Below are 16,183 nucleotides of genomic sequence, written 5' to 3' on the forward strand. Positions count from 1 at the left end.
AAGACATATTTTTTAGATGAGTTTATAAAAAAGGGAAACATGAATTGCAGAAAGTGGGGGACTAATATAAGAACCAAAGGTATTTCAAAGTTTTGGACTGAAAAGTCCAATCGACTCTACAAAAAATAAAAATAAATAAATAAATCTTAGTGTCCAAGAAAGAATATAAGACTGAAGGAAAATCGAAATATGTTGACCAAAGTGTCAGAATGGTCTATGTAACTCTAAATGACTTCACCGCGGTCAAATTAATTCTGGTTAGTAGGTGTGTGCACACACCAAAAACAGCAATAGGCAATTCAAGTTTTCAGCCAAAAGGGAACTCCCACGCTCCTCATCCACGGAAACAAACGACAGAAGCTGCATATCTGCAGCAAGGAGCGCAGAGTGCGCATCGATCAGCCCAGCCTAGTCCCAGGAGACAGAGACGCTTTGGAGGACGAACAGCGGTGAGCTTTGTCCATTTACTTTGGGATGTCTTATTTTAATTAAAATCAGCGGAAATTTTGGAGTTTTTTCCTTCGGTGGACAAAGTTTAACCTGTCGCTTTGTTCGCAGGGATGGAGCTGGACCTTCTGCTGTGGATTATGATGCTGAACTTGATGGGACGCGCATCACCGGACCCCAACCAGTACAGCAGAGCGGTGGTAAGTGGACCCAAAAAGCGCTTAATTGAGTTTTCTAGGTTTCATATGTGGTGAAAATCCCTTATCTTTAAAAGTGGCACAATTTCTTTGTTGTCTTTTATGGCAAAAGCAAAAATAGCGCGTAAAAGGCGCTCTAAACAAACACCTAGATGCATAAGATGCTGTATTAAATTAAATATTTTTGTTTACAGTTTTAAAGAAAAAAATACCTTTTTACATGATGCAACTAAATCAATAACACGACAAATAAATATAATAGAAAAAAGAATAAAAACACCATATTTCTATGTTTATGGGCTAGTTATGAGTCATTTATGGGCTTTTCCTTCCTGTAACTGAAGCTGATATTGATTCAAATGAAAAATAAATGTCAAGGTTTGCTATGGGCAATATACAGATCAACCCAAAGGAAATCTACTTACTATATACTGAGAGTGTAAAGCCACAAAAAGACTGTTACCACGCCTTTTCCTTCCAGCTTCAGCATCAAACGCTTAAGTTAGGGTGGAACCAATATGGTTTCAAAATCACGAGTAAAAGAATAAGATTTGTCTCTGTTTTCTTACCACATCAAGCTATTTCACTAACATTAGTTCTCTTTTTTGGATTATTCTGAAGAAAACATGTGCTCATATATGTTACTCACACAATGATGATTTGAAGCCATCATGTAAAAGACTCTATACCAGTGGTATTTAATTTAGTATTCTCTTTGACTGCCTTTGTTTGAAAACCAACAAGTAATTTACTGTCAGCAAAAGAAGAAGCTGCTTCTTTTTTTCCGTCACTCATTCAGGAAATTGCTTCATTTGTTTTAGTTTCCTTGTTTCTTTCTTTGTTGAGGATTGGCTGAGCAGATATGGTTACCTTCCCCCTCCGGACCCCCGCACCAGCAAGCTGCAGACTAAAGAGGGGATTGAGCAAGCAATTCGTGTTATGCAAAGATTTGGAGGGATCCAGGAAACTGGCCTGATGGGTAATAATGACATATGTGTCAAAATTCATGCAATTTGTAATATAGTGCTTTGCGAAAAGTTATGTTACTATTTCAACATTTTTGTTGTTAAGGTGCAGTTGCTATCACCAGTGTGTTTTATTGGATTTTCATCTGTTACACCATCACAAATAGATTTTTAACTCAGATGTGAAAGGAAAAAAATTCAAGGTTTTTTAAACAGAAATCTAACATTATGCCATGCGTTGTACTATCTAAATGAAACTTTACCCTACAAATAACTGTATGTAGCACAAGATTAATGCACCAAATATACTTTACATAATAGACCATACAAATAAATAACATTGGGTTAACCTACAATGTATATAGCAAAACATCTGAATGTAATTATTTTGACTGGCTGAACAAGAAAATGTTAATTGAGGTACTGAACTTTTTTCTGTGTTCATTACCTCAATTACATTTTCTTGTTGAACCAGTTACAGTATTTACATCAAAAAAATTACTACAAAAATTGCAGGTTAAGCTGATATTTTCAGTTCAACATCATGTTGTGTGAATGCTTCTCTGCAACATGGACATTCATGCTCAAACCATTCTTATAGATGTTTATTTATTTAGCAGTTTATGTGAGCCTTTAGCAAACAAAATAGCATTCTTAGAGGATTCCATTTCCATAAAACCTATTTTCTGCTAACTGTGTGGCAGGTGTTTTCCCCGTATTATGGGTCATGTGTAAAGTCAGGCAACTTTTTTTGAAAATTTTGAATGCCTGCATGTTCCTTGTGGAAACAGAACATGCTACTCATGCATATTGTGCAAAATCCATGAGAACTACATGTCGTGTTCTGACAAAAGTACGATTTAGAACCACATTGAGAGGAGAGCAGGGATTGTGTTTGTAATTCAGCAGAAATAGTTTAAAGGGTTGGTGCATGAGTTACATTTACATATTATGAACACTAATCAGAATCAGAAAACTTTATCATTCCTTTCTAATGCAACGGTCAGAAATACAAAACATTACCCTTAATTTAAAAAAACCTAACTGTAGGTATAAGAATTTAGAATAGTTATTTGTTTTGATCATAGGGAAGGACTAACGCTGACCTGTCCGTAAGAGAGGCCCCTGATCCAAGTCTTTGATCAGACGCGACTCTCCCAGACTGATCCCAGATCTCTGTAACGAACAATGATAATTCTAGAGCTCAATTTAACAATGTTGTTCAGGTTGCTCTTGTCTCTCATGAGTATGAGCAGATGGTAATCTCACTGCTCTGCTCTTTTCTCTAATAATATCAGTGTTTACATCGAGTTACCATTTGTTTTCAAACAGATTTCCCAAGTATTTGTAGTTCTTGAGGATTTGCACTTCTTCACCATTGATGTCACAGGCTGGTGCTGGTTACCTCCTTGCAGGAAGTCTAAAAAAGTTCAAGTCATCAGAGAATTTACCAAAGTTTCTGGCCGAGGCTTCGGCAGCTGTCTATATATAAAATAAAAAGGAGAGCTGACAACACACAGACCTGCTGGCTAAAATGTATGGAAAGTTTTTGAGTTGAGACATGAGGTTGAATCTGTCCAGCTTTTTTATTGTCATTATACTGTCACAAGTACAGAGCAACTAAATGAATTCCATGCATTTAACCCATCTCCTTCGGGAGCAGTGGGCTGCCATTGTGTGGCACCATTGTGCTGGAGCAGTGTGGGGTTAAGGGTTTTTGCTCAGGCCCCCTAAGTTGAAGTCTGTGGGAGTGGGGCTTGTACTCAGAACCTCTGGATTCCAAGCTCAATGCCCTATTGTGAATGTTTTTTAAAATCAGATAAAAGGTTTGCCAACAAGATCTGAGTGAAAGGTTTGGGATTCTTGAGGTACTTAAAGACTTTGTCCTATATAAAAAAAAATTGAATCCTAAAGCCCTTTACATGGCTGATATACCAACTGTAGGAATCAATTTTGTCAGCTGTGTAGGATACAATGATTTCTTTGATAATCCTTTGAAAGGATTTAATTATCAGTGGTCAGGGTGAAAATCGTTCTGTTCTTTTCATCTAGTTGACTTTGGGATGGGAAATATTGTCGAGCTGCGGATATTTGGAAAAGTAGTGTCATACTACCACTCAGCTGGTGCATGCAGTGTTGAAGGGTACATCCACAGATGCCGTCAGTTCTGCACATTTTCCTAATATTTACTGTTTTAGGAGAGCAGAGACCTTATTTTGGCATTTTGGCATACATTATCCTGCAAAGGAACAAGTGGCTGCTTTAGGTGACCGATTTCCTCCAAAGACTTGGGTGTCTTGAACTGAAAAAAGAGTTCATTAAAAGCATAATAATTCACAGCTCAGAGTCACTTATGCCAGTGATTTTTAGAATTTCTTTAGTATAAGATTGATTAATTGAGGCCAATGTTTTTATGACTCTCCAGTTGTTTTTTATTTTACCAAACTCCTTTGTCTTCTTTTTCTAATTCTGTTTTGCATTTCTGATCTCAGGTTTAATATATTTGTATGTCTTCCTGACCTTCTAGGTGTCACCAGAATAGAAATATCTTTTCTTTTTATTGGGCCTGAAAAACCACTTTCTGTTTGTAAATAATCGATGAAAAACCGTAGTAAAGGGCAGCCATAGAACAGTGACCCTACCTATACAGCTAGTAAAAAGGTTTAAGTTCCAAATATATTCATAGCTAGAATGGTCTAGTCAAAGTCAAGGTGTAAACCTAACTAAGAGTCCATGACAAGTCTTGAAGGAAACCACACATTAATAAACCCGCTTGGGTTTCTCAAAGTATTAATAAAGTATTATTGAATTTAATATTCTTTCCATAAAACATGTCTTAATCGTAGGTACTTTCTAAAGATAAGATGCTGCAATGGAAACAAAAAGATTATGTATAAAAGAAAGATTTCAGTTTGCTTTTGCTTCCACTTTTACGCTTTCAGAGTAATTTTATTTAATATAAAAATCCAAATAAATCACACTGAGAGTTGAGATTGTTCTTTTTGCAAAATATATGAAGTCCAATATATTGTTTAAGTTCCCCCTTTTTCCATTCAGTTTAAATACATAACATATAATCAACTCTTCCTTCAGACAAGGAAACGCTGAAGCTCATGTCCACTCCGCGATGCTCGCTCCCAGATATTGTTGGAGGCGAGGACATGAGGAGGAGGAGGAGGCGCAGGAAGAGATATGCTCTGTCAGGCCTTAAATGGCACAAGACAGACCTCACATGGAGGTGAGTTTCCTGTCATGCTGCTTCGTAGGTTTTGCACGCAAAGGCATGAATCATGATCTTTTTTTTTTTCTCAATATCTCTAGAGCAGTCATATTAATAGATGTTTATATACAGGGGTTTGATGAAGTAATGTTTGACTTGAGAGCGGAATTTAAAGAATGGGAACTGATTTAAACACAAGAACAAGTTTTAAATTGTTATTTTTTCTAATAAGAGAATCTGTGAATGGTCATAAATTATTAAATTGCAGATATTAACCTCTTCTTTCTAAAAACAAGATTGATATGTCTAGCTTCACCCTGGCTTTCAAAGTTTAATGAAAGATGGTTGAGGAACCAAATGCAGAGATTAGTTTTTGCAGATTTAATTAAAGAGGGCAACAGAAAGAAAATCCAATAACAAAATACAAGAAACCAAAAAAACAGGAGACGCCACAGAGAAACACAAACAGGGAGCAAAGCAATGAAGAGAAACCAGCACTGGTGAACTTTAAAGGAGGATAATATATGGGAGACAGAACCAGGAGTGGAGTAATCAGTTAATTGGGAGCAGGTGGGGACAGAAGCAGGTGGAAAGGAGCCAAGGGAAAGGAAAAGTGCACCAGGGGGCGACAAAGAGCAACCAGGCAAAAATAGGGCTTAAAGGGAAACACTTTTTTTTTTTTTACATTGTGCCCTTGATTTTACCTTATTACATCATGTTCTACCCATATGAGTTTTGTGTCATTTGGAGCTGTTCTGAAGATATTTAGTGAAAACGAAGCGTCATCTGCGCGCGCCGGCTACCATTCATTCATCCTGTCCACTGAACTGCTGATAGTTTTACTCACATGCCTGGAAGATGTCTAGTGCTACTACCACAGATGATCTCCCTCTCGAAATGGAATTGAACGATTCAGATTAGCAAGCCGAATGAATAGAAGGGGTTGAGCATAGCCGCCTGTGGCCCGGGCTGCCTGTCACGACTCCAGTCCGGTGCGAGGATGACGTCTTACACACGCCGCTTTGTTTTTAAAAGATATAAATATAAAAAATATAACTGCAGATGTCTGGGGTACAGTGATTCGCCTTCATGTTATGAATGCTGGCGTACCATAAAGAATAAATTATGAACAGTTTAGTTTGTGCCTTCAAGTCGTTGCCCATAGGAAGACGTAACTTGGATATGAGAATGTGTTGGTAATGTGGCCAACGTGTTGGTAACACCTAAACCTACTTTGGTCTCACTTATTTCAGTCAAGTTCAGACTTATTGTGTCATAGAAGAAGCTAAGTAAATATGGGGGAGTTTCAAAACAAAGCATAGACATTCTAAGGAAAATGTTTGTTAGTTTCAAAAACATACTGATTGTCAAATATGGTGATGGTAGTGTGATGATTAGGGGCTGATTTTCTACTGCAGTACATCGCTTTAATTTATTGAATCATAAGTTATTCTGTCTTGGCAAAATAATTCTTTATATATACACACACACACACACACATATATATATATATAAATTTAGGGAGAATATCTGAGAGTGCAGTTCATGCCCTAAAGGCCATACTTAGGGGCTAGGTCAAGAGAACAGGATGAAGAAAAACAAGAAATTTTTTTTACTTTCTGGACCTGGATTTTCCACCTCTAGTTTAAAGCAGCCTAATCAAAGACATGACTTGAATACAATGCAGAGGCATGAACTTGACAGGCCAATCATCCTAAGAAACGTCCATCAGGGCTAAACTAAAATAATTCTGGAAAAAACGTATCCCCTGTGAAGTAATTTGAGTGTTGCTGAAAAATATGAAATTAGCAGCAATATAAATACCCTTTAAAAATAACAACATTTCAGTAGGTGCAAACATTTGACTAATCCCTTACTATCTTGCCATTTGTTGGGGGTGTTTTATGAAATGTTATTAATCCTACATGTTATATTTTTATTGAACTGTAAGGGGAAAAAAGACATAATTGTTTTTTTACTTGCAGCATCCACAGTTATCCAACATCCTCTGTATCGCAAGGAATGGTGGATACTCTCATAGCTCACGCCTTGAAAGCTTGGAGTGACGTTGCTCCGATAAACTTCAGACGGCAGCAAAGTGACGGCAGCAGGGGCGAAGGGGGTGGAGACATCAGGGTGTCTTTTGCCAAACTGCTTCATAACGATGGCTACCCTTTCGACGGGGAGGGCGGCACCCTGGCCCACGCCTTCTTTCCTGGTCTGGACGAAGTCTCTGGAGACACCCACTTTGATGACCATGAGATCTGGAGTTACGGAGGTATATATCAACAAAAGCTAGATTTTTCAGTTGATGTTAAGGTTGTAGATGGCTAGAGAAACAGAAAAATGGCAAAATTTTCAAGCAGCACTTTTTTTTTTTTTACTTGTGTTTCCACTTGCCTTGCATAGGTGGCGGCAGCACCACAGACTTGTTTACTGTAGCAGTGCATGAATTTGGCCATGCTCTTGGTCTCTCCCATTCCTCCTCTGATCCGTCCATCATGAGACCGTATTACCAGGGACCTGTGGAAGACATTCCCAAATTCAAGCTGGAGTTGGACGACAGGCTGGCCATCCAGCAGCTGTATGGTCAGTAACGCTCTGAGTGTGGATCAGAATCTTGGATAGAAGTGTTTCACCTCATATCTAGAGTAATTATTGAACACTTAGGTAAATGTAAAGCCTCCCAGGCATGTTGGTTTATAGAATAAAGAGTTCCCTGTCAAGCAGAACAAAAACTTATCTTTGCTTTAAATTTATAAAGATTAGATCTTTTTAATGGGAACTTGTTTTCTTTTTCAAAAAAAGAAATAAATGAGGAAGCTGCAGCTCATCCACGATGCTGCTGCCAGAAGCCTGATCAACACCAGGAAGATGAATGATATAACACCAGTTGTTAGATCATATGACTGGTTCCATGGATCAAACAGTCTAACTAATTAACACATTTTTTTCTGTTCAAATAAAGTGTGAGATAGAAGATTTCATTTGGATTTTAAAAAACTGTTCTGCTAATATATGCTTTAGCTCTCATTATTGGCAAAGCAGGAATTTTTTTTTGCTTGATTTTCCTTAGATGTCCTTTAAAGCAGTGGTCCGCAACCTTTCTTGCACCATGGACCGCTATATGTCACACAATATTTTCACGGACCGGCCGGGGGGTGGTGGGGGTATAAAATCAACTACAAACAGCATAAAAATAAAACTCACCGTTATGTTGAATTAGTGGGAACCCTGAGCTTGTTTCTCTGAAACAAGCTGGTCCATCTAGGCATAATCGGAGACAATGACACACGAAGTGGGCTCCTGATGTCCAGTCTGCTCTGTAGCTTTGTTTCGGTCGCTGTAACTGCAGAAAATCCTGCTTCACAAAGATAGGATGTTATAAATAGGATGAGTCTTGAACTGAATTAACCTGTGTCAAGAGGCACAGATGCACCGACTGATGTCATTGGGAGAGAATACCGCAATTTTTTATATTTTTCAAAATAAAACATCACTCAGACTCTGATCGATAAATTAAATATATATACACTTTTTTCTCTGCGGTACCAAATGACAGACGGACCGGTACCGGTCCGCGGCCCGTAGGTTGGGGACCGCTGCTTTAAAGAACTTAGTCTTTTATTGTGAATTAATGTTAACACATGCAGAATCTAGGAGAGCACATACAGTCTGTTTAACTTTGCACTTAAAATATTTCACCTTAAATAGTAGAGTTTATTTAAGGAATGTGTTAAGGTTAAAAATCTATTTGCTTTTTTTGTTTTTATGATCTTTAAAAGTATTCTTTTTACAGCATAATTTCTCACATTTTCTAATATTACAGCACAGTAACAAGATCAAATATTAAAGGTTGACATACTAAGACAAAGCTATATTTTTTTAATCATTGTATAATTTCTAAAAACTGGGAAAGTTTTTTTGTCCACAGCCATTTTGATGAGAGTTTTTTTTTTAAGTTGTTGAATAAAAATTTTATTCCAGATCGAAGTGTTCTGCTAATACTTGCAAATTCTCCAAAAAGAGAAAATCACTATTTTTAAGACCTTTAATTTTATCAATGAGTCTTTGGTGGTATCTTAGTATTTTTTCATTTAGAACAAGTAGCTATAACAATGTTAAATTAAGTTCTGGCTTATATAAAGACCAAAAAACTTGCTTGAAGAAATCAGTTATTCATCTAATTAGAAGTAATGTGTGGAACGGCACAACAATGAAGATGGCCAAATAAAGGCTGTCTCTTTTAGAAAGTAAAGACCAGTAGGTTGCATCTTGTTTTTCTGACACCCACATTTACTGAGCAGAGCGTCGTTTCCTCCAACAGGTTTTTCATGCTGTTATCAGCTTTCATTTCCTTTTCTATATCATGGTATTGTATTTTAGGAGCCAGAGACAACGCAGAAACAGATCAACCGGGGGTTGGAGTAGATCCTGACCCACCACTCTTTCCGAGTCCACCTCCCCGAAGACCAACAAAGTAGTGAGTTCTAAATGATAAAACCCACAGCTTCTTAAAATGGGATTTTTTGCTCTTCAAATACAACTTAGATGTGTATACTGTATTGTCTCAATTTTGGTCAGTGGTTTCAATATGGCCATCCTACTGGTGAGCACAATGCCAATTTGTGGTTTTTCATAATGCGTCAGAAGGCCCTTTCTCACAGCTGAATAAAAATAAAACATACAAACAACAGTGATGTAAGCAGGTTTCTGAGAAACCAAATGCTTTTAGAAAAAAAACACCAGGGTCCTGAATGTAGATAAGCTAGGACTGGACCATTAGACTTAGAGCAGATTTTTATTTTTCCTGATTCATTCCTTTCAAAGCCACTTTTAGTACTACTACTACTAATAATAATAATAATGATAATAATAATATAATAATAATATTTGAATCCTAGTAGAGCACAAGCGCACTACTCTAACCACTACGCCAACACTCCCCCAATGTGTTTTATTATGTGTTTCTAAACATTGTTCTTCTTAACCGCCCAACTTTGTCCAAGTTAAAGCTATAATGGAGGGTTTTCTTTTTCTAGGTGGATCATCAAAACAAGTGGTCCACCTAATTGTCAATCTTTCTCGTGATATGTTTACGTAAGGCCGTCCTACGTGCTCGTCCCCATTTTCACTTACTTGTGTTAAGTTTTATGTTAAGAAATACCTGCCCGCTGAGAATGACCTCACCTGTCACACATTGAAGAGAAAATTGATTGAAATATCTAAAATGGAGCTTTAAACATATTCTGAATGTTTTCATATTTCTTATGTATGGATGCCCTGAAAGTAAGAGTGTTGGTGGACAGATAAATTCGAATGAAGACAATTTTTACTTGTAAGGAGACATGTTTCAGTCGATGTGCTACAGTCAGTGTCAGACGAATATATTATCTGCTCAGTGGATAACATTTTCCGCTTTTGTTGTCAACACCATTATATATCATTTCTGACAAAACATTAAGAATATGTTGAAAAGTTCCCTTTTGTACATATTTCAATCAGTTTTCTTATTGTTCTGTTAGAGTTTAGGGTGTTTAACGCTCCGGTGACAGGGGAGCAAATTCTCAGCAGTCAGGTATTTCTTTATATTTATCTATCCACCAAAATTCTCCATTTTAGGGCATCAATGCATAAGAAATATGAAAACATTAAGAATATGTTTAAAAGTTCCCTTTTTGTTCACATTTCAATCCGTTTTTTCCTCAATGTGTGAGAGGGGAGGTAATTCTCGGTAGGCAGGTGTTTCTCTGCATAACAGCGGTGGTAAGTCTGACACACAGAAGTGGAAAAATTGCAAATCTTCTTTGGGAAAGTAAGTTTGTATGAGCGATGCAAACAGAAACTTTTAAACAGAGTGTGCATAAGGAGAAATGGGCTTGTGCACGCTGTCAAACAGGTTTATTTGGCGTCCCTTCTCAGGAGCAGGTACAGGGTTGAGCATGTGCATTTTTTTTTTATAAAATGGAGAGGGCTGGTCTTTTAAAAAGTTTCCGAAAATCCTCCACTATACCTTTAAATGTTAGAATTTACAAGTCATTCATTGTCTAAAACGGCTATTGGCTCTGGCTCATGGCTTCTCCGGCAATGGATTGGTGCAAGGTGGGATACGCCATGAAACTATTGTCAGTCAAGCATAGGCAGCACAGGGACACACACAAGATAGCCATACATCCATACTGTCATACCTAACAACAGACAGTATTCCGTTACCCTGACAGCCATATTTTTTTATATTGGAGGCTGCAGAAAGAGTTCAGGATTTGAACCTTGGACCATAACAGAGCATGATGCTACTACCAACATGCTTGACAGCTGCTACTGTGCTGCTATTTAAAAACATAACCTCTGACCAACCAGTTCAAGTCTTGTTTCATCTAACCTTCAATAATTGTCTCCAGTAGACATTTGGTTAGTTTATCCATTTAAGCCTTAAGGTGTAGATTTTGGAGGAGATTTTATTGCGTGTCACCAATTTAGTCTATGGCTTTACAACAAACAGAAACATTGTTCTTTGCAGCATCTTCCACCTTATGGTAGGCTTGAGACTTTTGGTATCTGTGATGTTCTTTGATATCCTGCATGGCTTTCTTTCATGGGAAATATTGGTTCATATTGTTAAATCCAGACAGTTAGTATTTCATTTTGAAAGTGATGCTTAAGACACAAAATAGTTTTAAAATGGATAAAGCATGCAAATATCTCCACAAAAACATACACACTTTACATGAGCTCTATATCTTCAGATAAGCATTAATTAAAAACATTAGGCAATGATTTTGCCAGACGATTGTTGATTGCTTGCTATAAAAAGTGTGCTGTCTCTACAGGTTTTAAAACAGATTTATCCAAGCATTAGTTGGAGTGTGAATATTAGGTATTTCAACCTTTGTGTTTCATTTTTTTTTCCTCTGTCACAAGTACAGAGCAACAAAATGAAATCTCTGCATTTAGCTCATCCCCTTGGGGAGCAGTGGGTCGCTATTGTGCGGCACCCGGGGAGCAGTGTTGGGTTATGGGTCTTTGATCAGGGACCCAGAGTGGCAGTCCGTGGGAGTAGGGCAAGAGCAGCACCCTAATCACTACTCCCAAAAGCAGGTATTAGCTTGAAGGGTCTTGCAACTCCCCCCCAGTGTATGAACCCAGGCCTCCTGTTTGCAGGACAGGTGACTTATCACTTGAGCTAGCCAGCCACTTGAAACTTTGGAGGTTAAACTCGTTTAGGGATTAAACTCAACATTTGAATCAAACTTGTGGACCCAATTATTGTTTTAGCTTCTTTTTTCAGTTCCTAAGTTGAACTGATATTATGTAATATGTGTCCACTGCAAAAACAACATAAAAACAATTTGTAAATTTTTATGTGTATGAAAACTACCAGAAGTCTAGCAGATCGGAGTCATAAGAAATCCATATCACGCCTGACTGTGGTCAAATTTGATTTTTTTGCACCATCTAGTGATGTTTTAGTGAAACAGCATTTTAAAAGATACAAAAAATCTGAGTGACTTGAGTTTTGACTAAACTTTCTCTATTCTAGCCCTGAGCTTTCATTCAATGAGCGATGTCAGGGAAGCTTTGATGCAGTAGCAAACATCCGTGGAGAGGTGTTCTTTTTCAAAGGTAAAAATGACCACATAAAGAAAAGTTTGCTCTATGTGTGTTAAAAAATTTATAATTTCAGCCGTTTATTTTCTTTTTAAGGTGAACATTTTTGGAGAACTAAACGAGATGGCTCATTGGTGTCCTTACGGCCAGCTTTGATCACCAACTTTTGGATGGGTCTTCCAACCGGAACGAAGGTGGACGCGGTTTATGAGAGAAAGATTGACAGCAGAATCATCTTCTTTATTGGTAAGGGTGGAAAAATAGCAGCGTCAGGAGTCCATGCTGCTCTGGCCGATGTTGTAACTTAATATGCTGCTTTGAGCAGAAGATGTAGTTCTTTAGAGGTTGTAGTTAATTTGGCTGACGTGTTTGTTCTTTTTCAAAAGGAAGCTGGGAAGGAGTTTCAGTTCAGAGTAGCATGTCAGCATGCAGCAGTTCGCTCAAATACGCATGAAGGAACCAAACCCTTGTAATAAAAGCTTCCTCAGCTTAAAGATTAATAGGTTCATTAATATGACTTTTTTACTCACTCAGTAATTTTAAATTTGGACATGTGGACTAAATTTTAAAAAGTAAATCCTGATAAAAACAGTTATCAACACTGGCATGCAAAGACAACTGATAAGAACAACACTGGCATGCACAGACTTTTTAAAAGCCACAGGGCGGAAGGAAAGAAAGAAAGGTTACATATAGCATATCCTCTTCACTATAGAGGCCACTATAGCATTTTATTTTGGCTCCCGAGAAGGCACTTTAGCTAGAATTTTAGCTCCAAAGGCAGATCTGTTGCACAATTTGGCTCCCTAGAGGGAATTTTAGGATGCATTTTGGTTCCATAGGGGGGTTACTTAAGCATACATATTTTGGCTCCTGATAGAGCACTTTAACTTGTATGTTGCTCGAAAGGGGTCAGTTAAATACATGTTTTGGCATGTGTTAGGGCTACTGAGTGGGCAGTTAAGCTTGTGTTTTTCATAACCCCCCAACCCCCTGCACACCATTGTCTATCAGTATATAGGAAGTATCTTGTAAAAGTTTTCACATCTCTTAGCAGAATAGTTAAGGTCATTATCCTGCTGCTACTACTAAAGTGTCAGTCGGCTCATTAAAGAATGTTTTATTTGTAAAGGATCAAATAAAAAGGCTATTTTAAAGATATTTTCCTTTAAAAACTTACAAAATTTCTATTGTTTTATCGCTCTTTTTCCTCTACTTCACTGTCACAAAAGGCTTTGTTTTGTTCTGTCTGATAAAATTTCAACAAAACCGATGTCATTTTGTGTTGTTATGTCACATTATTTGCATAAGGTCAAGAGGTATTAATACTTTCACAAGGTACTGGGTCGAACCGTAAGTGTTTTCAACCCATCTATGTTTCCTCCTTGTGTTAAGGTTCTCAGTACTGGGTATTCAAAGACACAACGGCAATGAGTGGTTACCCCCGGCCCCTCTCAGATTGGAAAATGAGGACGCAGAGCGGTGAGCTGGTGGACAGGGTGGACGCTGCCTTCATCTGGGCCCACAATGGCAAGACCTACCTGTTCAGTGGGGGGCAGTTTTGGAGGTTTGATGAAAGCCAAAATCGTGAGGGGGTGATCAAGGAGCCAGATCCACAATATCCTCGCACTAATGACCTCTGGGGAGGAATGCCAACCCACATGGATGATATCATCACCTGGGGTGAAGGTAACATCATTTTCAGTTGTACAAATATGCTGTGAATGTGTCTTATAAGCTGCGGGTAGATACATCAAACTATGTCATTATGTGGATGACACCAACATGTCTGTGAGATGTGGAAGACAAGGAAAGAAAGCATGTAATCAATGCAGTGGAAGATCAAAGTGAAGATAAGATGTTCCAAATAGGATTATGGTGCATAGGGGTGTGTGTTCAGTTCAGAAAGAACCTAAGAACTTTTCAGCTAAGACACACTTGCTATAGTGATCAGATTTAATGTATGTGAATACAGCCCAGATGTGTAGAAGAAGGAATACATCTAAAAGTTGTAGGACAGGCTCCCAAGGACTCTACCTTGCCAATCTTACCCTTCATTTATGTATACTGTAAATACATAATTAAAATGTGGGGAAACTGGATCAGAACAGAGAAATTCTACTGGCTCTGCAGTGGTTCCTTAGCAGTAAAACTTCCTTCAGCAATGTTTTTCGTCCAATAAACTGGGACCACACACTTAGCACAGCATTTAAATAGTAAATTTTTCTTCATTTAGCATTTATGTAATAGATATATAGGTTTACAAATCATCAGGCATTAAAAATATCTTAGATATCTTAAATTTATGTTTAGATTAAATAATTCCCTTGCTTTTATAAATATATAATCTAATGGTTTCTTTTAACTCTTGTCAAATGGGTCCAAACAAATTGCTGACTGGCACAAAACTTTAGCAATTCACTAAAAGTTGCTGCCATTGTTGCTCATCAGGAGATGCCTACTTCTTCAAAGACAACTTCTACTGGGTGCTCGAGAACGGAGGAATAAACCAGGAATACGTCTCTCCTAAGTCCACCTCCATAGACTGGCTCCGATGTCCAGCTCCTCCCACAACGTCCACTCCAGAGATTCCTGGAAATCCAAAGCAATGTGTCTGTGCCTTCAACAGATCGCCTCTGTCTCTCAGGAGCGACTGTCTGATCCTGATTGCTGTTACAATGATAATTAATAGGCTAATGTGTGTAAATAATTAGAGATGTGTACTGTAGTTATTTTAAGAGTTGTTTTTTCTATTTCGGGATTACAAATATAATAGTTTAACGTCATACTGCCCTAGATTACATAATAAAGGTTTCACTTGGACAACATATCATATTACAGTTATTGTCTCTTAGAATGGCTCATAGACGTCCCTAAAATAGAAAAGCTCCCCCATTTTGCTTTGTGTGTCTCTTTGGGATAGACCGATATTTAACACTTTTATGCATCAGGTGGGGCAGTCCTTTCACATCATAAGATTTTATCTAGACAGAAGAGAAAAGTGGTGGCAATGGTCTTAGGACAGTGAGATCCAGACCTCTGTATTTTCCTTCTGTGTATAGAGCACCTGTGCACCACCCATGTGCATCACGCACTGCCAAAAGAACATCAATTGCCAGGGGAGCCACCAAAAAGATCAGGCTCATAGAAAATAATGATAAAATCCACAGTACCAACACACTTAAAACAAACACGCAAAAGCAAAAAACACGTTCATCTGTCAAATTAATTTTTTTTATATGTAGAAGTACAAACTTTGGGGATGCTTGGTTTTGATAACAGCAATTTTGTCTTTCTACTGAATTAAAAAAAACAGGTTTTATGGGGTTTTTTTTTAGTAGTTGTACCATAAAATATACCATTGTGCTTAAAATTTGCATACCCTCCCATTAAAAGAAATGATACATTCACACTAGTAATTCAAATGACAAAAAGCAAAAAAAAAAAAAAAGTAATAATGTACATTTTCTAAATGTTATTTTAGTAAAATAAAATCTGGATTTCAAATGTTTGTTTAAAAATAATTTAAAAAAATAAACTGTTCCAGACAAATTAAAGTACGTTGCTCAGCAACAGTGAACCAGCATACCTGTCAACAGGTGCAGAAGTCTGACAGAAAACACCTGATTTCAGTGATTGCCTCAAAGCGTTGCTCAACAAAATTTTAGTTCAAGAGCTCCATCAAGCTTACTTACTTACTTGTTTTATCTATATACATACTGTATATGTTTATATTTTTTAATTAA

General features: G+C 37.6%; 1 protein-coding gene across 1 annotated transcript; it reads left to right on the forward strand.

Annotated features, from left to right (window-relative positions):
- Nucleotides 1-314: 314 nt before the first annotated feature.
- Nucleotides 315-15,617, forward strand: mmp25b (matrix metallopeptidase 25b). Its single transcript, XM_038305457.1, has 11 exons — nt 315-449; nt 559-647; nt 1,491-1,623; nt 4,703-4,847; nt 6,815-7,107; nt 7,239-7,418; nt 9,216-9,312; nt 12,370-12,452; nt 12,534-12,683; nt 13,833-14,126; nt 14,889-15,617. The coding sequence occupies exons 2-11, from the start codon at nt 561-563 to the stop codon at nt 15,149-15,151; spliced, it is 1,725 nt and encodes a 574-aa protein (XP_038161385.1). The 5' UTR covers nt 315-449; nt 559-560; the 3' UTR covers nt 15,152-15,617.
- Nucleotides 15,618-16,183: the final 566 nt, after the last annotated feature.

Source organism: Cyprinodon tularosa, unplaced genomic scaffold (genome assembly GCF_016077235.1).
Source record: "Cyprinodon tularosa strain WSP-4 unplaced genomic scaffold, ASM1607723v1 ctg559, whole genome shotgun sequence".
In the NCBI taxonomy this organism is placed as follows: domain Eukaryota; kingdom Metazoa; phylum Chordata; class Actinopteri; order Cyprinodontiformes; family Cyprinodontidae; genus Cyprinodon; species Cyprinodon tularosa.